The sequence below is a fragment of the Chiloscyllium punctatum genome, chromosome 38, assembly GCF_047496795.1.
Source record: "Chiloscyllium punctatum isolate Juve2018m chromosome 38, sChiPun1.3, whole genome shotgun sequence".
Taxonomy (NCBI): Eukaryota; Metazoa; Chordata; class Chondrichthyes; order Orectolobiformes; family Hemiscylliidae; genus Chiloscyllium; species Chiloscyllium punctatum.
In genome coordinates this window covers 41,322,090-41,349,784 of record NC_092776.1, presented here as the reverse complement: position 1 = coordinate 41,349,784, position 27,695 = coordinate 41,322,090, and the positions used below count along the sequence as shown (strand labels likewise).

The 27,695-nt window shown below is 41.2% G+C and overlaps 1 protein-coding gene across 1 annotated transcript in view; it reads right to left on the bottom strand.

Annotated features, from left to right (window-relative positions):
- The window catches only part of adgra1b (adhesion G protein-coupled receptor A1b), a 530,861-nt gene that overhangs the window by 5,620 nt on the left and 497,546 nt on the right, over positions 1-27,695 (bottom strand). The window contains exon 17 of the mRNA XM_072557678.1: positions 23,639-23,784. Coding sequence (XP_072413779.1) covers positions 23,639-23,784 — 146 coding nt within the window. The remainder of the gene's footprint in view (positions 1-23,638; positions 23,785-27,695) is intronic.

Here is a 27,695-nt window from a genome sequence, read left to right as displayed (position 1 = left end):
GCTCAGCGAGTGAACCTATATCCAGAACCTCAACCTGAGCTACAAACCTTCTCAAAGCTCGGTAATTATGCCCATTTGGTCCATGTTATTGAGGCAGCTTTCCACAGAGTGTGGGACCTCCCGTGCAAATAGAATGGTGGACTCCAGTGGGTGGAGGATTTAACACTTTTTTGTTCAGATCATTTTCAATATATTTCTGTTAAAAACTGATAAGTAACTTTGGGCACTTTGAAGTATTTGTATGAACTTGCTACTTTAACAATACTTAAATATTCTTGCATTCAAGTTAAGTTTTATATTCAAACTTACTACAATAACGAATTCATACAAGATTAAATGTAAAATGAATCATATATTCCTGCAGATAATTGCCAATTACAAAACTATATTTAACACCACATTATGGTATTGGAAATTCACCCAAGGCAGATGCTTGTAAAATGAGACTGCTTATCACATAGTATAACATAATTACATCACATTATAAGTTCTTCATTTATGTAGCTAGGACTGAATATATTTAAAATAGGAATTATTAATAAAATTGGCACAGCTCTTTATTGAAAAGGCAGGTCAATAGACCTTTCCAGTTCTTATAAAGCTTCTCAGTTAGTGGCTTCTGAATTGGTTCATGCAGTGTGTACAAAGATGGGAAAATGAATCACTTAGTTAAGCATACTTAAACATATTCTGAACCCTGCCTCATAATGTGGTACTGTGTTGCACCTACAATGTTTTTAGCTTGCTTAACATACAATGGCAGATAGTGCACTAAGGCTTAGTGTTAGTGTACTATTTTAAAAAAATATCTTATTGTATTACCAGTTACACAGGGGAGATGATGTAGTCATAATGTTAATGGATTAGTAAATTGGAGGCCTCTGCTATAGGTTCAAACAGCTTTACTTTTTATTCACTCAAAGAATGTGTGCATTGCTGACTGGATCAGCATTCCCGCTCATTCCTATTGGCCCCTGAACTGTGTGGTTTGCTCGGCCATTTCAGAGGGCAGTTAGGAGTCAACCACATTGCTGTGGGTCTGGAGTCACATGTTGGTCAGCGCAGGCAAAGATGAACTGTTTCCGGGAGAGCAGGGGTTGAGTGAACTAGATTTCTAAACAAAGATTCTTTGATTTCAATTATAAAAAAAATCTGGAACTTTAATTTCATCATCTGCTGTGGTGGGATTCAGACCTGGTTGCCTGGGTAACCAGTCCAGTGACAATACCACTAGGACATCACCTCTCCATGCAATGGAATTGAAATTCAATGAATCAATCTGCATTTGATAGCTAGTTCCATCTATTAACTACCATTGATTACCATGAAAATCGATATGGTCATTACTGTCCTTTAGGGAAGGAAATCTGTGATCTTTAACCTGCCTGGCTGACAGGTGACTCCAGATTCATAGTAATATGGCTGACTCTTAATTGCCGAGCCAGCTATTCAATACAACAGCAATTAGAAATGGTCAATAAATGCTGGCCTTGTCAGTGACATACAGATCGACAGGCTGATAAATAAAACTAAAGATATGTATAATCAACCCATTTTCCATTAAAATTGCAAATTCAAGGATTTTATAATACCTAAAAGATGCATATTTAGAAATTCAAAATATTGCAATTTCTGCATAATTCCTATTGGATAACATTAGAAAATCCTCGAATACTAATTAATTGCGGCCATGAATAAACAGACAGGCAAGGTCCCCATGCAATTCAATGCATTTCAGACAAAGCATGTGAACTGATCAATTCAAAATGATTTCTGAAATTGTATTGCTACTGTACACACCAGAATTAAACCTAAGTGAATGACTAGAGATTTTAGAGCTCTGTTTGAAAGTCAATTACGATCAAGATGTCCTTTTCTCTTTCACAAAAAGAGAACCACTGTAATCAGTGATCAGGATGACAGTTTCTGCCTGCTTATTAACCTAATGTTCTGGAACATTTGCAGGCATCACCAGCAGACAGGATGATTAAGATTTAGCATGCTTGCCTTCCTTGTTCAGACCTTTGGGTATCAGAGTTTAGACATCATATTGAGGTTGTACTAGACATTGGCGAGTCCTCTTCTGGAGTACTGTGTGCAGTTCTGGTCATCTTGTTCTAGGAAGGATATTGTTAAACCAGAGAGGGTTCAGAAAAGATTTACAAAATTTGCTAGGAATGGAGGGCTTGAGATATAAAAATAGACTGGAACATTTTTCATTGGAGCCTAAGAGGTTGAGGGGTGACCTTATTGAGGGTCCAACAGGGGCACAGATAAGATCAATGACGAGGATCTTGCCCCTAGGCCAGGGGCATATTTTTAAGGTGAGAGGAGGAAGATATAAAGAGGACATGAGGGGGCAACTTCTTATTTTACACAGAGAGTGGTTAGTGTGTGGAATGAACTACCAGAGAAAGTGATAGAAGCAGGTACATTTACAACATTTAAAAGACATTTGGGATAAGTTGATGAATAGGAAAGGTTTGGAGGGCTTTGGGCCAAGCACAGGTAAGTAGGACTAGTTTAGTTTGGGAACATGGTTGGCAGGGACTGGTTGGACTGGAAGGTTTGTTTCCATGGTGCATGATTCTGTAAAGGTAATGCAAGTGAAGTACTTAATTGAAAATGGAATGAAAATAAGTTATTACTGAAATCAAGTAACACACTGCTAATGAAACAAGATGGAAATTGCTGAAGTACTAAAAGCTGCGGGGGGGGGACTGGGTGTGCAGAGGAATTTTAACATGGGGAGCAGGTGGAATTCGATACAGGGCAGGTGATTGAACTAACAATAAATAGACAATAAATAGACAAGTTTGGGTAGATGCACTTGAAGTGTAGTGGTAGTGTTCATTCCTCTGAACCAGACTACCTGGCTTCAAGTCCCACCTGCTCCAGAGGTAGGTCATAACATCTCTCAATGGTGTGCCTAGAAAATATCTAGATGACCATGAGGAGGCTTGCACCAATATGCTAACTTCCAGCTTTTACTCAAACAGGGAGCATATGCAGCCTGGGAATCGAGATGGCATTTTAAATACATTAAAAAGTCTGAAAACCTAGAATTTAACACAATTTTCATTGTGGCTGAATAATGTTAGATTAGATTAGATTACTTACAGTGTGGAAACAGGCCCTTCGGCCCAACAAGTCCACACCGCCTCGCCAAAGCGCAACCCACCCATACCCCTACATCTAACCCTTACCTACTCTACGGGTCAATTTAGGATGGCCAATTCACCTGACCTGCACACCTTTGGACTGTGGGAGGAAACCGAAGCTCCCGGAGGAAACCCACGCAGACACGGGGAGAATGTGCAAACTCCACACAGTCAGTCGCCTGAGGCGGGAATTGAACCCAGGTCTCTGGCGCTGTGAGGCAGCAGTGCTAACCACTGTGCCACCGTGCCACCCATCTTTGGAAAGCTCGCAGCTGCAGAGAAGCAAGAAGACCCTCTGATGAAAGAACACAGACTTGAATCAGTAAGTCCATTTCTCTTTCAATGGATACAGCCAAACTTCCTGAGCATTTTCCAATATCTTCTGAGTTTATTTATATTGGCCTCAGGGAGGACTCCTTGTGGGTCAGGTGGAGCAAGGGTGCTCCCTCTCAATTCCCCAGCAGCCCATACCCAAGCCATCAGAGTCCCTTCCAACACTCCATACCAGCCCAGTATTACGAATCCAACCTTTCCTCCAACTCCATGGTATCATTCCATCCTCAACTCATGCTTCTTTGCCACACGGGATAACAATTTCATTCTTGTTTTAACACTTCTTTTGAGAGAAATCTCAACTCATTCCATCGCACAGCAATCCTGATGCAATTCACTGTAGCCCAAGTTCATTACAGATAGACAGTAATGAGCGATGCCCTTACCTACCATCCCACCAGCATCCACATCCAGAAGATCATCAGCTGCCATTTCCGCCACCTCTAGTGAGATGCCACCGCCCGACAGATATTCTCCTCCCTCCCTTGTCCGCCTTTCACAGGGACTATTCCCTCTGGGACACCCTGATCCACTCTTCTTTCAGTCCCAACAATGCCCAACATCCCCTTCCCCTGCAGCCGCCGCAGATCGAATACCTGCTTATTTACCTCCTCCCTCCCAAGTATCCAAAGGTTCAAACATACCTTCCAGTTGAAGCAACACTTGACCTGCACTTCTCACAATCTATTCTACTGCATTCACTGCTCACAATGTGGCCTCCTATACATTGAGGAAACAAAGCGTAGACTGTGACTGTTTCTCAGAACACCTATGTTCTGCCCGCAAAAAAGACCCTGAGATTCCTGTTGCCGCCCACTTTAAGACACCACCCTGTTGCTTGTCCATCTCTGCTGCAGTGTTTCAGTCAAGCTCAGTGCAAAATGGAAGAATGACATTTTCCATTTGGAAAAAATGTCCATATTATAGACAGGATGGTGCTGGATATCTTAAAATGCAAAAAGGTGGATAAATCCCCAGCACCTGATCGGATGCACCCTAGAGCTCTGTGGGAAGCTAGGGTCCTTTGCTGAGATATTTGTATCATTGAAAGTCACAGGTGAGATGCCAAAAGACTGGGGGTTGGCTCACCTGGTGTCATTATTCAAGAAACGTGGTAAGGAAAAGCCAGGGAACTGTACACCGGTGAGCCTGATACTGGTGGATAGGTTGTTCGGAGAGAATCCTGAGGGACAGGATCTACATGTATTTAGATAGCCAAAGACTGATTGGGGATAGTCAAAATGGCTTTATGCATAGAAAATCATGCATCACAAACTTAATTGAGTTTTTTGAAGAAGTAATGAAGAGGATTTATGAGGGTAGAGTGGTGGATGTGATCTATATGGACTTCAGTAAAGCATTCAACAAGGTTCCTCATGGTGGACTGGTTAGCAAGGTTAGATCTCATGGAATACAGGGAGAACTAGCCATTTGGATACTGAACTGGCTCAAAGGTAGTAGACAGAGGGTGGTGGTGAGGGTTACTTTTCAGACTGGAGGCCTATGACCAGTGGAGTGCCACAAGGATCGGGGCTGGGTCCACTATTTTTTGTCATTCATTTAAATGATTTGGATGTGAACATCTGAGGTATAGTTAGTAAGATGACACCAAAATTGGAGGTATAGTGGACAGCAAAGAAAATTACCTCAGGGTACAATAGGATCTTGATCAGATGCGCCAATAGGCTGAGCAATGGCAGATGGAGTTTAATTTAGATAAATATGAGGTGCTGCATTTTGGAAAGACAAATTAGGCAGGACATATACATTTAATGGTAAGGTCCTGGGGAATGATGCTGAACAAGGAAACCTTGAACTGCAGTTCATAGTTCCTTGAAAGTGGAGCACAGGTAGATAGGATAGTGAAGAAGGCATTTAGTAGGCTTTCCTTTATTGGTCAGAGCACTGATTCTTGGAGGCCGTTGGATGCTGCCTGAACTGCTGTGCTCTTCCAGCACCACTAATCCACTGATTCTTGGAGTTGGGAGGTCATGTTGCGGCTGTACAGTGCATTGGTTCGACCACTTTTGGAATATTCTGTGCAATTTTGGTCTCCCTCCTATAGGATGGATGCTGTGAAACTTGAAAGGGTTGAGAAAAGATTTACAAGGATGTTGCCAGGGTTGGAGGATTTGAGCTATAGGAAGAAGTTGAATAGACTGGGGCTGTTTTCCCTGGAGCATTGGAGGCTGAGGGGTGGTCTTACAGAGGTTTATAAAATCATGAGGGACATGGACAGGTTAAATAGGCAAGATCTTTTCACTGGGTTGGGGAGTCTAGAGGGTTATAAGGTGTGAGGGGAAAGATTTAAAAGGGACCAAAGGGCAACTTTTTCATGCAGAGGGTGGTGCGTGTATGGAATGAACTGCCTGGGGAAGTGGTGGAGACTGGTACAATTACAATATTTAAAAGGCACCTGGATGGGTATATGAATAGGGAGGGTTTAGAGTGTGGTACTGGAAAAGTACAACAAGTCAGGAAGCATCAGGAGCACGAGAATTGACGTTTCGGGCATAAGCCCTTCATCAGGAAACACGGTTTAGAGTGGTGTTTAGAGCCAAATGCTGGCAAATGGGACTAGATTAATTTAGGATAACTGGTCAGCATGGATGAGTTGGACCGAAGGATCTGTTTCCATGCTATACAATTCTATTACTCTGTTCCTCGATAACTCAACATCAAGTTCAATAATTTTAGGGGCCCCATGTCCTAGCCTCCTACCACATACACCAGGCCCAGATTCCTGATGAAGGGCTTTTGCCCGAAACATCAATTTTTCTCCTCCTTGGATGCTGCCTGACTTGCTGTGCTTTTCCAGCACCACACTCTCGACTCTGATACTCCAGCATCTGCAGTCCTCACTTTTGCCTTGTTATCACATAGTCTGCCATTACACTATCCATTGTTAGCCACTAGCAATGTCCATTTACAGTTATTCACCCTCCCAGGCCAGATCATTATCGACTCATTTGCCTGTCCAACTGTTCTTCTCTCTCTTTGGGCTCCACCCCTACCTATCATTTGCTCCTTACCCCCTTCCCCCCCCACCCCGTTTTTGTACATAAACTGACATTTTCCTCGCTACCATCACTTTTGAGGAATGGCCACTGGATCCAAAACATTAACTTTGATTTCTCTTCACAGATACTGCCCAGACCTTCTCAGCTTTTCTAGCGACATCTGGTTTTGTTTCTGATTTACAGCATCTGCAGTTCTTTCAGCTTTTAGACAGAAATTAACAGCCACGTGGAGATTTTACTGTTATTTAGTCAGATTTTACCAAAATCCACTGAATTGAATAATAATGTACTGACGAATTGGTAACTCAGTACAGGTACAACATTTAGTGATATCTACACTGAAATTTTCAGTTAATAATCACAAATTATTAGTACTCCTAAGAGCCACCTAATTTCAAGCAGATTAAATTTAATATCCAGCTGGATTTAAAACATGCAGATGGACTGGGAGAATCAGATGGTATTGGACCTCAAGAAAGAGACTTTGTTGAGTGCCTCGGAGATGGATTCTTAGAACAGCTGGTGCTGGAGCCAGCCAGGGAGAAGGCAATTCTGGATCTGGTATTGCGCAACGAACCAGAATTGATCAGGGACCTCGAAGTGAAGGATCCATTGGGAAGTAGTGACGATAATACAATAAGCTTCAATCTGCAATTTGAGAGGGAGAGGGTACAATCTGAAGTGACAATATTTCTGTTGAATAAAGGGAACTATGGAGCTATGAGGGAGGAGCTGGCCAAAGTTCAATGGTGCAATACCTTAGCAGGGATGACAGTGGAGGAACAATGGTGGATATTTCTGTGTATAATGCAGAAGTTGCAGGATCAGTTCATTCCAAAAAGGAAGAAAGATCCTAGGAGGAGGCATGGGTGGCCGTGGCTGATGAGGGAAGTTAAGAAACATATAAAGTTAAAAGAGAAAAAGTATAACATAGCAAAGATAAGTGGGAAAACGGAGGACTGGGAAGCTTTTAAAGAACAACAGAGGATTACTAAGAAGGAAAACGCAGAGAAAAATGAGGTACGAAGGTAAACTGGCCAATAATATAAAAGAGGATAGTAAAAGTTTTTTTAGGTATGTGAAAGGCAAAAAAATGGTTTAGACTAAAATTGGGCCCTTGAAGACAAAAACAGGGGAATATATTACGGGGAACAAAGAAATGGCAGAAGAATTGAATTGGTACTTCAGATCTGTGTTCACTGGGGAAGACACAAGCAATCTCCCTGAGGTAATAGTGGCTGAAGGACCTGAACTGAAGGGAATTTATATTTGCCAGGAATTGGTGTTGGAGAGACTATTAGACCTGAAAGTTGATAAGTCCCCGGGGTCTGATGGTCTACATCCCAGGGTACTGAAGGAGGTGGCTCGAGAAATTGTGGATGTGTTGGTGATTATTTTCCAGAGTTCAATAGATTCGGGATCAGTTCCTGCGGATTGGAGGGTAGCTAATGTTATACCACTTTTTAAGAAAGGTGGGAGAGAGAAAGCAGGAAATTATAGACCAGTTAGTCTGACCTCAGTGGTGGGAAAGATGCTGGAGTCTATTATAAAGGATGAAATTATGACACATCTGGATAGTAGTAATAGGATAGGTCAGAGTCAGCATGGATTTATGAAGGGGAAATCATGCTTGACTAATCTTCTGGAATTTTTTGAGGATGTAACTCTGAAGATGGACAAGGGAGATCCAGTAGACGTAGTGTACCTGGACTTTCAGAAAGCTTTTGATAAAGTCCCACATAGGAGGTTAGTGAGCAAAATTAGGGCGCATGGTATTGGGGGCAAAGTATTAACCTGTATTGAAAGTTGGTTGGCTGATAGGAAGCAAAGAGTAGTGATAAACGGCTCCTTTTCGGAATGGCAGGCAGTGACCAGTGGGGTACCGCAGGGATCAGTACTGGGACCACAGCTTTTTATAATATATAGAAGATGGTATTAGTAATAACACTAGCAAATTTGCTGATGATACTAAGCTGGGTGGAAGGGTGAAATGTGATGAGGATGTTAGGAGATTACAGGGTGACCTCGACAGGTTAGGTGAGTGGTCAGATGCATGGCAGATGCAGTTTAATGTGGATAAATGTATGGTTATCTACTTTGGTGGCAAGAACAGGAAGGCAGATTACTACCTAAATGGAATCAATTTCGGTAAAGGGGCAGTACAGAGAGATCTAGGTATTCTTGTACACCAGTCAGTGAAGATAAGCATGCAGGTACAGCAGGTAGTGAAGAAGGCTAATAGCATGCTGGCCTTCATAACAAGAGGGATTGAGTATAGAAGCAAAGAGGTTCTTCTGCAGCTGTACAGGGCCCTGGTGAGACCACACCTGGTGTATTGTGTGCAGTTCTGGTCTCCAAATTTGAGGAAAGACATTCTGGCTATTGAGGGAGTGCAGCGGAGGTTCACGAGGTCAATTCCTGGAATGGCGGGATTACCTTGCACTGAAAGACTGGAGCGACTGGGCTTGTATACCCTTGAGTTTAGAAGACTGAGAGGGGATCTGATTGAGACATATAAGATTATCAAAGGATTGGACAGTCTGGAGGCAGGAAACATGTTTCCGCTGATGGGTGAGTGCCGAACCAGAGGACACAGCTTAAAAATAAGGGGTAGACCGTTTAGGACAGAGATGAGGAGAAACTTCTTCACCCAGAGAGTGGTGGCTGTGTGGAATGCTCTGCCCCAGACGGCAGTGGAGGCCCAGTCTCTGGATTCATTTAAGAAAGAGTTGGATAGAGCTCTCAAGGATAGCGGAATCAAGGGTTATGGAGGTAAGGCAGGAACAGGATACTGATTAAGGATGATCAGCCATGATCATATTGAATGGTGGTGCAGGCTCGAAGGGCAGAATGGCCTCTTCCTGCACCTATTGTCGAAAAGTTGACAATTTTCAGCTGAACAGAAATTATTACTCTACAGTCACAACTTCTGAGAGGAGTGGATTGCTATCTTTTATCAAGAACAGCTTTCTTATCCCATTTAGTTATCTTATAAGCAACCCATTGAGAGATGTCACAATACACCTCTGGAGCAGGTGGGTCTTGAACCCAGGTCTCTAGACTCAGAGATAGAATCACTACCACTGTACCACAAGTGCACCTGCCTCAAGCTCGACTATTTATTGTCAGTTCAATCACTTAACCTGTACACAATTCCATCTGCTCCCCCATATTACAATTCTCACCCCTCCACAGCTTTTAATACTGCAGCAATTTGCATATCTTTTAGTTAGCAGTGTGTTACTGTGACTTAGGCAGCAACTTAACTTTGTTTTACGGAGATGGAAACTAAGAGTTATGGTTTTCATCATAATTTGTTTCTTTCTGCAGAAATTAAAGGTTTACAAATGATCATTACTTTCTTTCAGCAGAAACTGAAATGAGGAAAAGAAAGACCCTCCTGTGTCCTTGACTTTTTATCACCCACGTGACAGAGATCTTCACAGCAGTGATGTGCTGAGTCTCCTCACTTAGTCAACTAGGAGAAAGCGAGGACTGCAGATGCTGGGGATCAGAGCTGAAAAATGTGTTGCTGGAAAAGCGCAGCAGGTCAGGCAGCATCCAAGGAGCAGGAGAATCGACGTTTCGGGCGTAAACCCTTCATCAGGAATGTTCCTGATTCCTGATGAAGGGCTTATGCCTGAAACAGTTATTCTCCTGCTCCTAAGGTACTGCCTGACCTTTTGTGCTTTTCCAGCGCCACATTTTTCGACACTGATCTCCAGCATCTGCAGTCCTCGCTTTCTCCGATCTCTTGCACCCATCATCTTATGTTTGGATCTTTTCCCCTGCTCCTGAAGTTAAGCTCACACTCCTTCTTTGCTCATTGGCTACGTGCTTGCATTATTCTTTCACAATATCGATCAATTAATGCTAATGCTGTTTTTCCTCTTCCATTTTAAAACTCTCCAAGCTTTTCTTTTTATTCTTCACTAAAGCACTGCTTGCAGCCTTGCCTTATCGTTCCCCTTCACTGCTCTGTTCTCTTTCACTTTCTCTTTTATTCATGTTTGCTGCCTTCTTCCATTCATTTCCTTCTTTCCTCCTCCCTGGCCTTTCTCTGCTGTCTATTTGGATGTGAATATAGGAGGTACAGTTAGTAAGTTTGCAGATGACACCAAAATTGGAGGTGTAGTGGACAATGAAGAAGGTTACCTGAGATTACAATGGGATCTTGATCGGATGGGCCAATGAGCTGAGAAGAGGCAGATGAAGTTGAATTCAGATAAATGTGAGGTGCTGCATTTTGGGAAAGCAAATCAGAGCAGGACTTATACACTTAATGGTAACGTCCTAAAGAGTGTTGGTGAACAAAGAGACCTTGGTGTGCAGGTTCATAATTCCTTGAAAGTGGAGTCGCAGGTAGATAGGATAGTGAAGAAGGCATGTAGTATTAATTTTCTATGTAGTATTAATTTGGGGTCTGTTGCTAATGGATGTGATTTCCATTGCAACATACTACTGTAATACAATCTGGTTAGGTACTATTAACAACTTGAGACAATCTGAACACCTCATTGTAATCAATAAAGCTACATGACAAAACATCAAAACACTAATATTATTGGATATAAAATAATGAACTACAATAAGGGCTATTAACTTACTAAAATGGTGTGCACTCATGTTTGTTTCTTACAGCTCCTGAGAATTATCTTATAAGACACGTCAATCTACAAGTTACTTCCTTCTGAAAGAATCATTCATCAATATGCCACAGTCCCCTGGAGAGGTCTTCTCAGCTCCATGTATTATAGAGTAATAGAGGCACTGAGATGTACAGCACAGAAAGAGACCCTTCCATCCAACTAATCCATGCTGACCAGATATCCTCACCTCATCAAGTCCCATTTGCCAGCACCTGGCCCATATCCCTCTAAACCCTTCCTATTCATATACCTATCCAGGTGCCTTTGAAGTGTTGCAAATGTAACAGCTTCCACCACTTCCTCTCGCAGCTCATTCCATATATGCACCACCCTCTGCATGAAGAAGTTGCCCCTTGGATCCCTTTTAAATCTTTCCCATCCCACCCTAAACCCTCTAGTTCTGGACTCCCCACCCCAGGAAAAGATCTTGTCTATTTATTCTATCCATGCCCCTCATGATTTTATAAACCTCTATAGAGTCATCCCTCAGCCTCCAATACTCCAGGGAAAACAGCCCCAGCCTGTTTAGCCTCTCCCTGTAGCTCAAAACCTCCAACTCTGGTAACATCCTTGTAAATCTTTTCTGACCCCTTTCAAATTTCACAACATCCTTCCAATAGGAAGGAGATAAGAATTGCACACAATATTCCAAAAGTGGCCTAACCAATGTCCTGTACAGCCACAACATGACCTCCCAACTCCTGTACTCAATACTCTGACAAATAAAGGAAAGCATACCAAATGCCTTTTTCACTATCCTATTTACCCACTTTCAAAGAATTATGAACCTGCACACCAAGGTCTCTTTGTTCACCAACACTCTTTAGGACGTTACCATTAAGTGTATAAGTCCTCCTCTGACTTGCTTTCTCAAAATGCAGCACCTCGCATTTATCTGAATTCAACTTCATCTGCCTCTTCTCAGCTCATTGGCCCATCCGATCAAGATCCCATTGTAATCTCAGGTAACCTTCTTCATTGTCCACTACACCTCCAATTTTGGTGTCATCTGCAAACTTACTAACTGTACCTCCTATATTCACATCCAAATTGTTTATACAAATGATAAAAAGTAGTGGACCCAGCACTGATCCTTGTGGCACTCCACTGGTCACAGGCCTCCAGTCTGAAAAACAACTGTCCACCACCACCTTCTGTCTTCTACCTTTGAGCCAGTTCTGTCTCCAAATGGCTAGTTCTCTCTGTATTCCATGTGATCTAACCTTGCCAACCAGCCTCTCATGAGGAACTTTGTTGAATGCCTTACTGAAGTCCATATAGATCATGTCTACCACTCTGCCTTCATCAGTCCTCTTTGTTACTTAGAACATAGAACAGTACAGCACAGTACAGGCCCTTTGGCCCTCATGATGTGCTGGCCTTCTATCCTACTCTAAGATCAGACTCACCTTCATACCATTTATTGTACTATGTCCTATGTGCTTATCTAAGAGTCGCTTAAATGTACCTAATGTATCTCACTCTACTACCACCACTGGCAGTGCATCCCACGTTCCCACCACCCTCTGTGTAAAGAACCTACCTCTGACATCTCCCCTAATCCTTCCTCCAATTACCTTAAAATGATGGCCCCTTGTGATAGACATTTCTGCCATGGGAAAAGGTGTTTGCCTCTCAACATCTTCTACATGTCTATCAAGTCATCTCTCATCCTTCTCTGCTCCAATGAGAAAAGCCCTAGTTGCCTCAACCTTTCTTCATAAGACCTGCCCTCCAGTCCAGGCAGCATTCTGGTAAATCTCCTCTGCAGGCAGAAAGTGAGGACTGCAGATGCTGGACATCAGAGTTGAGAAGTGTGGTGCTGGAAAAGCACAGCCAGCCAGGCAGCACCCAAGGAGCAGGAGAGTCGATGCCCCGAGCACAAGCTCCCAACAGGAACGAGGGGGCAGCCAAAACGGGCTGAGAGTCAAAGGTAGGGGAGCAGCCAGGAACGCAACTTCAAAAACATCAATCAAGTCCGTGAGACATGATTTCCCACGCACAAAGCTATGCTGACTATTCCTATTCAGTCCTTGCCTTTCCAAATACATGTAAATCCTATTCCTCAGGATTCCCTCCAACTACTTGCTCACCATCAATGTCAGGCTCACCAGTCTATGGTTCCTTACCATCTTTCTTAAATAGTGGCACCACATTAGCCAACCTCCAGTCTTCTAGCACCTTACCTGTGACTATTGCTGATACAAATATCTCAGCAAGGGGGCCAGCAATCACTTCTCTATCATCCCACAGAGTTCTAGGGTACACCTGATCAGGTCCTGGGGATTTATCCACTTTTATGCGTTTCAAGACATCCTGCATGTCCTCCTCTGTAATATGGACCATTTTCAAAATGTCACATGTTTCAAAATTTCTTCACATTCTATGTCTTCCATGTCCTTCTCCATAGTGAACAGTGATGCAAAATATCCTTTTAGTATCTCCCCCATCTCCTGCAACTCCACACTGTTGCTACCTTGCTAATCTTTGAGGTGCTCTATTCTCTCCCTAGTTACCCTTTTGTCCTTAATGTATTTATAAAAACTCTTTGCATTCTCCTTAACCCTATTCGCCGAAGCTATCTCATGTTCCCTTTTTGCCTTCCTGATTTCCCTCTTAAGTATACTCCTACTGCTTTTATACTCTAAGGAGTCACTCGATCTATCCTGTCTATACCTGACATATGCTTCCTTCTTTTTCTTAACCAAAGCCTCAGCCTTTAGTCATTCAGCATTCCCTATATCTACCAGCTTTTCCTTTCACCCTAACAGGAATATACTGTCATTGGACTCTCATTATTTCATTTTTGAAGGCTTCCCATTTTCCAGTCATCCCTTTACCTGCGAACATCTGCCCCCAATAAGTTTTTGAAAGATCTTGCCTAATTCTGTCAAAATTGGCCTGCCTCCAATTTAGAATTTCAACTTTTAGATCCGGTTGATCCTTTTCCACCACCATTTTAAAACTAGTAGAATTCTGGTTGCTGGCCCCAAAGTGCTCCCTCACTGACACCTCAGTCACCTGCCCTGCCTTATTTCCCAAGAGTAGGCCAGGTTTTGCACCTTCTCTAATAGGTATATCCACATACTGAATCAGAAAATGTTCTTGTACACGTTTAATAAATTTCCTCTCCATTTAAACACTTAACACTTTGGCAGTCCCAGTCTATGTTTGGAAAGTGAAAATCCCCTACCATAACTATTATTCTTACAGATAATTAAGTTCTCCTTACAAATTTCTTCCTCAATTTTCTAGTGACTATTAGGGGGTCTATAATACAATCCCACTAAGATGACCATCCCTTTCTTATTTCTCAGTTCCACCTACATAACTTCCTTGGATGTATTCCCAGGAATATCCTCCCTAAGTATAGCAGTAATACTGTCCCTTATCAAAAACACCACTTCCTCGCCTCTCTCTTGTTCCAACTTTCTATCCTTCCTGTAGCATTTGTATCCTGGAACATTAGATGTTCCTGATCATCTCTGAGCCACATTTCTGTAATTGCTATGATATCCCAGTCCCATGTTCCTAACCACGCCCTGAGTTCATCTGCCTTCCCTGTTAGGCCTTTTGCATTGAAGTAAATGCAGTTTAATTTAATCAGTCCTACCTTGTTCTCTGCTTTGCTCCTGACTGTTTGACTTATTCCTTTTCCCAACTGTACCAGTCTCAGATTGATCTCTTTCCTCACTATTACCCTGGGTTCCCCCCCAACCCTAATAGTTTAAATCCTCCCAAGCAGCTCTAGCAAATCTCCCTGACATTATATTAGTCCCCTTCCAATTCAGGTGCAAATCATCCTCTTGTACAGGTCACTTCTACCCCATAAGAGATACCAATGATCCAAAAATGTGAATCCTTCTCCCCTACACCAGCTCCTCAGCCATATATTCATCTGCTCTATCCTCCTATTCCAACCATCACTAACTCGCAGCAGATATTACTCCTCTCAAGGACCTCCTTTTTAAATTCTTGCCTAATTTTCTATATTCTCCCTTCAAAATCTCATTTATTTCCCTTCCTATGTTGTTAGTTCCAATGTGTACAATGATCTCCTGCTGGTCTATTTCCTCTTTGAGGACATTCTGCACCCTCTCTAAGATATCCTTCATCCTGGCATCAGGAAGGCAACACACCATTCTGATTTCTCACTGCTGGCCACAGAAATGTCTGTCTGTGTCTCGGACTAGAGAGTCCCCTATCACAATTGATTGCTGGGAACCTGACGTACCCCTCATTATATTAGAGCCTGTCTCAATACCAGAAACTTGGCCGTTTGTGTTACATTCCCCTGAGAATCCATCACCCCCTACATTTTCCAAAACAGCATACTTGTTTGAAATGGGGACAGCCATTGGAGACTCCTGCACTAACTGCCTACCTCTCTTACCTTTCCTTGAGTTAACCCATCTACCTGACTGTAACTGCACTTTTCTCCCCTCATCACACCCCGAGCTCTTGTAAATTCCTCATTGCCTCTAATGTCACTCCAACCAGTCTATGCAATTCGATGGGATTCACAACCAAACACACTTCCTGCAGACATAATCATCAGTAATATGGAATCTCTCCCTAAACTCCCACATCCAACAGAAAGAGCATATGACTTGACTAAAAGACATCTTTACTCCATATAACCAAGAAGGAGCCCACTCTATTCAGTACTGCAAACCTACAGCAAGACTACACATGCACTTATCTGTTCCTGTGCTGTGAGCTCTCCCACACAAGGTTCCTCCAAGGTCGGCTGTTTGTTAATTTTCCCAGACGCACTCCGATGTCCAGCGATACATGAACTCAAACAGCAAAGGCAGTAACTGTGCAGATTCACTGCTGTGTCAGTTAGCAATGTAGGTTTCTTTCTCTCTCTCCCTCCCGATCATGAGCTCGCTTTCTTTGTCTGCCTTTCTTCCTTTTAAAAGTGCCGTTGTTTTAACATCTTTTTCCTCCAAAAGTTCTAAAACAATGCAACAGCATATAAAACAGTAATTGCTGCTCCTGGCATTCAAGGAAATCACCTCCAACACCTAAAAAGGAGCAGCTCTTCCAGCCACAATCCTCAAGCAACTGGACAAACCTCCTTTGAAAGCATCAGCAAACCCTTGCTCTCTAAGCCCTTGAAGGACACAAATGAACATCACCTATAAGCTCCTGTACAAGTTCACACCTTCAGTGCTTCCTTCGGTATCAAAATGCTGGAACTCCCTTCCTTATAGTACTTGCAGTGTACCTGCACCACGTGGACAACAGCAGTTCCAGAAGGCAGACAACTCACCATCACAAGAATAATTAGGAATAAACAATAAGTCCTAATTGTTTCAATGATGCACTGATCCATGAATGCATTAACAAAAATGATAAAATAACTTCATGAACATATTGAATCATTTCTTAAAAATTGACCTGTCTCAATCATGACTGCTAATTTGTGCAAGACCTCATGAGCATCAAATACTGAAATCATGCTGAGTAAAGGCCTTCAGGTATTTATTTATGTTTTCCCTATTAATATGATTCAAGGAATGTTGGACATTTTTGTTGATTAAATTGCAAGTCCATGACATGGTGGCTAAGTGGTTCGCACTGCTGCCTCACAGCACCAGGGACCCAGATTTGAGTCCAGCCTCAGGCGACTGTTCGTGTGGAGTTTGCACATTCTCCCTGAGTCTGTGTGTGTTTCCTCTGGGTGCTCTGGTTTCCTCCCACAGTCCAAAGAAATGCCAGTTAGGTGAACTGGCTATGCTAATTGCTCGTGGTGTTCAGAGATGTGTAGATTAGATGCATTAGTCAGGGGAAATGTACAGTAATAGGGTCTGGGTGGGATACTCTTCAGACAGTGAGTATGGATTTGTTGGGCCAAATGGCCTGTTTCCACACTGTAGGGATTCTAGGATTTTAGTCAGGACTTTGTTAACTTAATAGCGTTCGTAAAATTGTATCAGGATGGTTAGAGGATTGATTAACCAACAGGAAATACAAAGTAGGTAGATCATTGGAAGAATGGGTGGCAAGATGTGACAAGTGGATTACCACAAGGATCACTACTGGGGCCTCAGCTGTTTACAGAAGTGGGGGGGGCCTGTCAGCTTTTTACAATTCTTCCAGAACACATTGTCTGTAGAGTTGGAAGATCTGTAGGTTTTTTCCTTGAGGACTGTTGACTTTTATGGCTGTCTTTAAAGATGGAGCCATCTGGTGTGGTCTGTGGTGGAGCTGGTCCTCCTGGGAGCAGATGAAGTTGGTGTGGAGGAATTGGGAATAAGGGAGAGCATTTTGCAGGAGGCAGGGTGGGAGGAGGTTTAATCCAGGTAGCTGTGAGAATCGGTGGGTTTGTATAAGATGTCAGTGTTAAGTCGGTCACCATTGGTGGAGATGGAGATGTCCAGGAAGGGGAGAGAGGTGCCAGAGATAGTCCAGGTGAATTGAAGGTCGGGGTGGAATGTGTTGTTGAAGTTGACATTCAATGCCAAGAACATTATTATTTCTCAGATTGAAGAATTCATCAAAAATTGCTAAAACATCTTCAAAAGTATCTTCCTTTATATTTTGCCAATTTATAATGTCATCAGCTGTAGGACCTACTGAGTATACTAGTGTGTTTAATTTTTTTCAGCATGTGATTAAGTATTTAATTTGGAAGCAGTTCTATGTCTTAATGGTCTTCTCCCATGTCTAATCCTGTGTTCTATATGGCCCATGTCTGACAATAAATTTTAATGGCAATAATATCTCTTCCACCATTTCTTTTTAACATAATTATTTATTCTTGTTAGCTGCTTTAATCTGTAGCATCTCAATACAGTTTTTCTTCTTTTTCTGAAAGATGTAATAATTCCACAATAGGTAACAGTTGGTGGCTTTAAAGCTTGTCATCTTGCATTAAATAAATGTTATTTAAATTATCTTGAATAAGTCTGCTCAAACTTTTATACTCTGTTAAATAACAATATTGCAGTATTTTCTTTCTTTGCAAGAACACTATTACAACAATGCTATATTTTGTTATTCATTCAATGAAACTGGAAATTGCTGATTAGGTGAACATTTATTGCCCTGGAGAAGGTGCAGTCCTAAGTGTGCAAGAACACCCAAAATGCTATTTGCAAAGAATTCCAATATTTGACCTGCCATAATGAAGGATCGGTAATATAGTTGCAAGTCAGGATGGTGTGTGGCTTGGAGGGGAATTTGAGGTCGTGGTGGTGGTGGTTTCCATGCATCTGCTATATGATATTCTATATTCAGTAACAACAATTTTAAATCTGAATTATGGCAATACAGTATTTCTGTACTGAGGACATTCTCACCTTTGTTCCTGATCAAAATGGTGGTTCCCGACGTCTCCAGCTAAGATTGAAGTGTTCTGCTTTTTCAGCTTTGATTATCGAAACTGTGCAGGTCCCCTTGCACAATTTTTTGAAATAAACCTCTATGTCTGTGGCATTAATAAATCTTCCTGCCAAAATCAATATTTAAATTATGTCTGCCCTGGTCTTAGCACAATCTTAACATTCTTCTACTAGTCATAGAATCCCTACACTATTGAAGGAGGCAATCAGATCTGTTGGATTGTGTCTTCAAAATCATTAAATTGTCTTTTCATCACTTTAAATGTACTTGGTGACTTTTTTGACTTGTTTCCTTTGTATAAATTACTGTTCTGACTCTTGCTTCATTCTGTGGCCATATCCCATGGAGCCTTCCTCATGATGGCATTGGTGTTCATTTTGAAGGACAAGTCTTCCTTTCTACCTCTATTCTTCCCAGTCTGGTCTTTTGTGCTTTTATTTTAAAGTTTACCGCCCTTGCCCATGGGAAGAGCTCTGAACTTCTTCCACAAATCCTTCTTCTGCAGAAATTCTTTAACATCTTCAATGATGGGTTTTTACTTTATTCCTATGCCACACTGCTTTTCTTAAGTCCATTGTATGTTCTGAAGTGAAGTTTTTCTTCTGAAGTGCTGCTTTTGCCCTGCTGCTGCTTCCAGAAGCAGTGCTGACTGTTTGTTTACCTCCTTTCAGTTGTTGACTGACACACCATGTATTCTTAAAGCGTCATGCTCTTAAAGTAGTAAGCTCACTTTTCTTCCAAAACTGTTTTTTCTCCGAGATCAAGTGAATTATTTTACTTCTTGTTTCTTTGAAGTCTTTTTTGCAATGAACCCACAATAATCATCTCATGTAGTATCGAACTTTAGTGATTTGTGTTTAAGACTGGGTGCAACCACTAATTCTTCTTTGTGGATATTTTTAATCAATCTGTTCAGAAACAGTATTACATACCTTTGGTGCAACTTGAACACAGGTATCCTGTCTCAAGTATAAACACCATCACTGCGCTACATAAGTCTTCAATCCCTATTTCCATGCTGAGTCTAAGGGCTTGTCAAACTAGTGGTGGTACAGGATAAACCACTATTGAGGTCTTAATAAGGTGATGCACTTGTCTGACCCAACAAGATGTAGTTTGCTGCATGATAATAGCTGGTACAAGTTACATTAATTAGTTAGGCATAATTACAAAGACTATCAGGAATGAGAGATGATATGTCTGTTTCTATCAGGATCTCAGGCTACACTGCTTCTGTTTCACCTAAAGAATGTAATATCCACTGCTTCTATCTCTAACATAACCTCTTTCTGAAATATTACTGGAGACAACCCAGCTGGCCTTAACACTGATATTTCATTGAAATGAGTTGATTCTTTTCCTTCAAAAAATTTGTCAGGCGCAGGCCTAGATTTTCTGATTATAAAGTTACAATGTCATAGCCATTTAAAATAGGCAGATTGCTGCCAGTATTCTAATCAGAATATCTATATCAATAAATACAGTCTGGCATTAATGCATCCAGGCAAGAAAATATTATGGCAGAAGCAGATAATCAGTATTATGACACACATTTCATTTTGTCACCCCTGTAAGATCACAACCTTCACAAACGGTATTCCTCAAAACGTTAAACACAGAACATCTCTGAAGGTCAATGATTCTGTGTATGCATAAATGTGGTTGTTTTCTGACAGCAATTCTACCTCATAGAACCTCAGAGGCCCAAAATAACCTACAACCTCTATCAAGATTAGATTTTGGATAATGTCAGGGTTAATTTGTGTGAGATCTGAGATCATTTGTAAGGTTTATTTGAGTTCCAGAATTTTCTTCCTGAGATTCTTGTAATCCTGAATTCACATGACTCCTACCTATTCTGCCCGGTTTCAGGCAGGGAAACATCTTTTCGTGAGTGAGAGAAGAATTGATTGGATAACAAGTGGAACATCAGTGAACCTTGTATAATTTTTGGAAATATGCCCACAAGCTGTAAGAAAGGAGAATCTTTAAACAGCCAGGGGGTTTTTAAATAGAGTATGATGATGTGAAAAATTACAACAGCTGTTGTTTTAGCTCGGCCAGCCGATGAATCTTTTGGTGGTATTTTGCCCCACACAATGCTATAAAGAAGATTAATGGCACCTGGAATGAGGTCAGCTCCAGCCCTTTATAGTGAGAGGGGTCAGGGATTTGAACGAGGTGATATTTGCAATTCATTCAGTAAGGATCGAAGTGTCGAGGGTAACGTTTTGGATGGCACCCCTCCCCCCACTTATTTCCTGCCCTTTCAAAACAGCCATTTTTAAAAGTCTTTGCCTCTAGCCCACCTTCTGCTGCCCAGCATTTTAAAGCAGTGGTGATAGACTGAAACCCTTAATTGTCACTTGATTGGACAGCTAAGGGCCTCAATAAGTCTAAAGATAGGCAACCTCATGGTGTCTTCCATGCCCCCTATGTAATGGGGAATGGGTTAGGATGGATTAGGGTGGGCTGGCCACCTAACACATTTCACATGCCGTCTCTTCAGTATTATCATGGGTTAGAAGGTGCTGTCTGAGGGGCCTTGTTGAATTCCTGCAGTGCATCTCATAGATAGTACACACTGTTGCTATTCAGCATCAGTGGTAGAGGCACTGAATGTGGATGTGGTGCCAATCAAGTGGATGATGTTCAGCTTTTTGAGTGTTGATGGAGCTGCACTCATCCAGGCACGTGGGGTGTATTCCTCCACACTCCTGACTTGTGCCTTGAAGACCATGGCCATATTTAAGGGAGTCAAATGGTGCATTACTCAATGATGCATTCCTAGCCTCTGACCTACTCTTGTAGCCACTGGTCTTATATAAGGAGTCCAGTTGAGTATATGGTCAATGGTAACCCCCAGGAAGTTGATAGCAGAATAAAGACTGTATAAATATGAATGCTCATTTTCCAGTAAGAACTTCATAAGTACAATATCCATGTCTTGTGCTATATGTGAGTTGTCATAAATCTGTACTTTGCTGTAAATATTAGTAACGGTTTTGGTGAGCTACTTCATATAAATTTTCTTATCCCATAACCACTGTATTTGCCCAAAGCACTTTCAGCAAATGAGAGATAATCAAGCTAGTACCTTTGCACCAGCAAAATTCTAACATTATCTGAGTATTAGTGGGCAACTATATATTCTCCCTGAGATCCTCCACTGGGATCCGTTTTGCTTTACACCAAAGAAAAGAGATTTGAAAATTTCCCTGAAACATTGAACACGAGAAAATTAAAAAGTACGAAGGAATGAAACTAAACTTCAAATAAGACAAAAGGGGAATAATAATGCCTTAAATCCTAGCAAAATAAATTTAATGTTAAAATATTTTGCAGCATTTGTGTTGCTGTTATGTGACAAACTGAATCCAGTGGAGCTCGAAGTAATGTTAGGGGACAGCACAGCTGGTCACTTGAACAAACCCTCATCTGTATCCCCCAAACAGAATACCTTTCATGATATTGCGGGAAATGTCAGCAGAAGCTGGCAAGGCCATAAATCAACTTTAGTGACTGTAATCCATTGACGCTTTTAAAATTGAAACAAAATGTAAATGAACTAATCAGTAAGAATCAGTAAGAATCAAGCTCACTGGGCACAGGAAAGATTGCAAAATGGTACAGCAAATGCATATTCCAAGTGGAGTAGTGAAGTGCGGTCACCAGTAAATCCCAAAGTGAAGACTAAAGGATTTTCAAAACATAGAAACATTAAGGTTGCAACCCGATAGTGGCTGAGACACTGAATGAAAAAGAGCAGAAAATAACATTTTTTTCTCTCAGCCTTCTCCCACCATAAAAAGATTAGGAAACGTTTCTAATAATGTCGAACTGAGATTCCTGATCTAGCAGTGCGACAGCAGAACGAGTGGCAAAGAAACAAGAAAACCAAAACCAATTATGTTTTAGCTGCATCTCACAGGCAATTACTCCCAGATCTTCCATTAAATGACAAGCCACTCTCCGCCTTCATGAGTGAGAAAAATGATCACTCCGATTCTGAACATTAAGTCCCATATTGTACTCAACTCATTCAGATTAAGTTCCTATAGATATGCATTTTCCTGTTGCCTGTAATTTCTCTTCCAACTAAAGAGTGCTGTTAATTCTCTGTGCAGAAAGTGAGGACTGCAGATGCTGAAGATCAGAGTCGAGAGTGTGGTGTTGGAAAAGCACAGCAGGTCAGGTAGCATCTGAGCAGCAGGAGAATTGACATTTCGGGCAATTAGCCCTTCATTCCTGATGAAAAGCTTCTGCCTGAAATGTTGATCCTCCTGGTCCTCAGATGCTGCCTGACTTACTGTGCTTTTCCAGCACCACACTCTTGACTGTTAATTCTCTGTGCCATGTGCACCAAATTCCCTTGCCCTCATCCCAGCCCACTAACTGACACTATTGCAGTTCTCCTCAGAGACCCTTCTTGCACAAATTTAATCTCCCCTTAACCCCATTTTTATTTCCTTTGATCTGGCCCATCATTCACCCTTGTCCACTTTCACCATTCCTCTCATTTCCACTCTCCTGTTCTTGTTCAATATTCTTGCTCTCCTTTCTCCTCCACATCCCCAGTCTTGTCCTATTTATTGGTTTTCTTTTTTCAAACTCCTTCCCTCTCCATATCCTCGAACTATTCTTCCATTTGTGTCAATAGTGACTCCTTTCCTACCCTCTTCCCAACAACCCCAGCTGAAATTAATAGAGTCCATTGTCCTGAATCCCTTTGTGCAACATTATATTAAAAGTGATGAGCAGTCAAAACAGTTTGATAGCGTTGTATTTTCTGTAACTGTGTTATCAAAAGGATCACATGGAAATGATTGGAATTGCCAGAAATAGAATTCTGTTTTAAGGCAGACAAACCAATTCAGACCAGTAACAACCATTTCACATTTTATTAGCTTTTCCTTCTGGCTGGTGCATTGCATGGATGTGACAAAGGGAGTAAAACAAATGCAGGGGTAAGAACATACAGACACGCATAGAACATCTTTCTCAGTAAATGCTTCTCACAACTTCAAGTTGACCATTCACTTCATTTGCATTCTAATATTCATCATCAATACAAATGACATGTTGTTGTTTCTTCAAAGTTTTTAATACTCTTGATACTTACCTCAACATCGGTTGCTGAGTGTGTTGTGGCTGGTCATTGTCATGGTACTGAGGGACTTTTCTGGTCACTTGCTTGTAAATATTCCTGGCAGTGACACAAGTCCAGAAGATTGTAGATAGGGTGGAATAATGTAAAACAATTCCGACCTAAAACATAAAAGTATCTGCATTACACAAGCAGCCTCAGCAAAATACCTGGATGGTCAATGTACAGACTTGTACATACGAATGAATAATTCTGATCTCTGTATGTAAAGAAATGGAATGTATACATATGTACGGCATCACCAATTGTATAGATATCAAAATAATTTTATGAATAAAGTATATTTTTGAAATTAAAAAAAGCTGCATTACACACACAGAAAAAGGGAAAGCCATAATAGACATTTATGCTCAGTGTAACGGCTAAAACTGGCTTTGTCATACAATATAAAACCTCTGTGGTGTCATTACACACTATACAATCCTTGTGTGCCTGGCAATTAAAAGACATTGGAATGAGAAGCTATTCCTGTTGGCTTTTATTTTTGAGAAGTCTCATGAGAGAGTTTGAATATTTGAACATTGTTCAGAGGGCACAGTCTGAATGAATATCCATGTATAATTCAAACTGGCAAATATTGAAATCTTTTTAAGATCTGTCTCTCATACTTCCTAAGACTCAGACAGTAAATATATCAGCTTCTCACCACCTCTGCCATTTGGGATTCAACTCTGGTTACATTTCATTTAAAATGATTTTTGAACATATTCATGAAATCACTAACATGCTAAGGGTCAATTTTACATGGCTGTTGCACTGTACACATGCTGGATATTGGATACAAATCAACAGAACACTCAGCAGCAGATGTGGACCCAAATATACTGGTCCTGGTTGACCATGAGATTTTCCACTCCTCTTTAAAGATGGGGAGTTTAACAGACCGCTTACAAAACTAGTCCATGGTGAGTCTCCTGTTCTTTAAACTATATCTAGGAGCCAGAATGTTCAGACAGACAAACCCTCCAGAAACTTGCAAGTGAACTACATGAAAAACAAATCCTGTTACTGATTTCCTGGCAAAGGGTGATAAAGCAGGGCGAAAGGCACTACCCACATCTGGTGGCCACTTGCTGGACTTTCCAATAGAGTGGGGGTTTGATGGACACTCACTTGCAGTGATTTGCCCACCTGCCAGATCTGAAAGAGTGAGGTGCCTTCCCACTGATCCCAGAAACTTCAGCAGAATCAGTGTTGGAGAGAAGTGACCAGCGTGACCCCAGAAAAAATGTTGCATAGCATGACCATTTTCAGAGCCAGCAAGTTTAGGAGACAGTCACTTTATCTTGAGAGGAGTGCAACATTATGATCAAAGTTTGATGTCTTTATGGGGGGGGGGTTACATGTATGTTTTTTACTATTGTATATTAGTATTTAATTAGCATTCTTACTTCATTAGAAGATTTGTCAAATTGTATTCACAGAATCTTGTTAGCATAAAAGAAAAACTGCATTTAATTGGATTCATGATCCCTTTCTGCATCCAACAAGCACCAGAAATTATAGGCTGACGTTTTGGATTTTAGCAAATATGGCAGTGTGTTTGCGACTACAATAATTCAAATGAACAGAGTGTACTGAAGGGATGTACATAAAAGTCTACATCCTTGATTTATATCACAAACAGTTCATTTCATGATCCTTATGTGGTCAATGGATAGCAGCAGAACTTGATAAACTAAGTGTATAATTTTCAGCTAAAATACTTTAATGCACTGCCCTTGAAACTTTCATACATATTCTTCCAGGCTATCCCAACGAACAAATAGATGAATCATTGATTCTGTACACCTGTCAACATTGTGGCTACAAAATGGCACCCAGAAAGAAGGCTGATGTACAGGCCATTCTGCAGTAACGCACATTTTGTCAATGCAAATTTGCTGTAACAGAATTGATGAATTGGGGATATTGTTTCTAAAGCATGAACCTTTTAAACGTGTTTTGGCTGTAACACGATTACATCACCAACACTTTAAGTACTGTTTCTGAAGCGCAATTTTTTTTATAACACACGGTTGCACACAAACACATCCATCACATTACAGAAGAACTGACTGTTATGTGTTAACAACAGTGTTTTTGGAAAACATTTTTCTATTCAATGTCTGATAAACCTTTCTATTCAACACATTACAAACAATCTGCACTGGCATTGTTTATGTTTAATTAAAGTAAAAATAAAGATATAAAATCCTTTTTTGTAACAATGCCTATTGTCTAATAGCCAATGTAAAAGATTTAATAGCAGAGCACTTAGGAAACAATGACAGGATTGGATTTCGGAAGCAGAAATCATGCTTGACAAATCTACTGGAAGTTTGAGGATGTAACCAGTAGAGTTGATAAGGGGGAACCCATGGATGTTGTTTCCTTAGAGTTTCAGAAAGCTTTTTATATGTTGCACGTAAGAGGTAAAATTAAAGTGGATTGGGAGTACTGCAGTGAGGAGGAGAGAACTGGTTGGCAGATTGGAAACAAAGAGTACAAATCATGAGTCTATTTCTGAGTGGTAGGCAGTGACTAGTGGGGTACGGCAGGGATCAGTTCTTGGCCCCCAGCTATTCACAACATATGTTAATGATTTAGGTGAGGGAATTAAATGTAATTTCTCCAAGTTTGCAAATGACACAAAGCTGGTTGGAAATGTGAAATGTGAGAAGGACACAGAGATACTTCAATCTGACTGGGACAATTTGAGTGAATGGGAAAATGCATGGCCCATGAAGAATAATGTGGATAAATGTGAAGTTACCCACTTTGATTGCAAAAACAGACAAGCAGTTTATTATCTGAATGGCGATACATTGGGAAAGAGAGAGCTGAAAGAGGACTTTGGTGTCCTGTACACCAGTTGCTGAAAATAAGAATGCAGTTGCAGCAAGCGGTTATGAAGATAAATGGTACGTTGGCTTTCATAGCAAAAGGAGCAGGAATGTTTTGTTATAATGTACAGAACCTTGGTAAGACCATGCTTGTAGTATATATGCAGTTTTGGTCACCTTATCTGAGGAAGGATGCTCTACTCTGGAGGGAGTGCAACAAAGGTTTACCGGACTGTTTCCTCAGATGGCAGGACTCATGTTTGAGGAGAGAAATGAAAGATGAATTAGAACCACATTCACTTGATTTTAGAAGAATGAATGGGGGGGGGGGGGGGGGGGGGGTTGCAATTCATAGAAGGTTATGCTATTTCTTCCTTCCTGCAAGTCCTTGTCTTTATTGCCTCCTGTCAGTTACATTCTGTCTCACTTTGTTTCTTGTCTTGCCTTCCATTTCTTTTTTCATCAAAGTTTAAAGTTCACAAGATGATGGAGACCAGAACGTAAAATGTACCACCAAAACCTTTGATATGGGGTTGTTAATCAGGCAAGGACGTTGCTAGCACCAGACAGACTGGAGGAGGAGATCTGGGTCAGAATGGGAGACAGATCCAGAGCAAGGTCTGCTCATGGAATTGGCAATGGCTATGATATGATGGCTTTCAATTCTTCACCAAGTGGTGACAGAGTGAATCGATATTATCAAATCTCAATAGTACTAATAAATTCTGCAATCACTATAACATAAGTTGACTGAATGTTTAAAAAATGACTTAAGTTTGAGTCTGATCAGGGACTGGTCATACAATCCAAACCTACAATGGGGGAGTGGCGGTAAAAACTTAAGATTGGGAATAGTTAGAGCAAGATTCTGGGTCCATAGATTGTAAAGTGGGATAGCACAATGGAGACTAAGATTAAATGGTGGACTTCAATATGGTCTGGCTACAAGGGGATGAGAAGTTAATGTTGGCCTCTTTTTCTAGGGGGGCTGGGAAGCAATGCTTCCTCTAAGCTGACTAGCTGACATTCCAATCCCGCGGAGGCCATACATATGTTTGCCTCTTTACTGCATTTCTTCACAAAAGGACTGTGCTCTGAAATAAGAAAAAGAATAGAGGGTATACTGCTGACCAGCATTGCCAATTCCACAATGTTATGGTTGATGATCTTAAAAAGGGAAAAGTGAG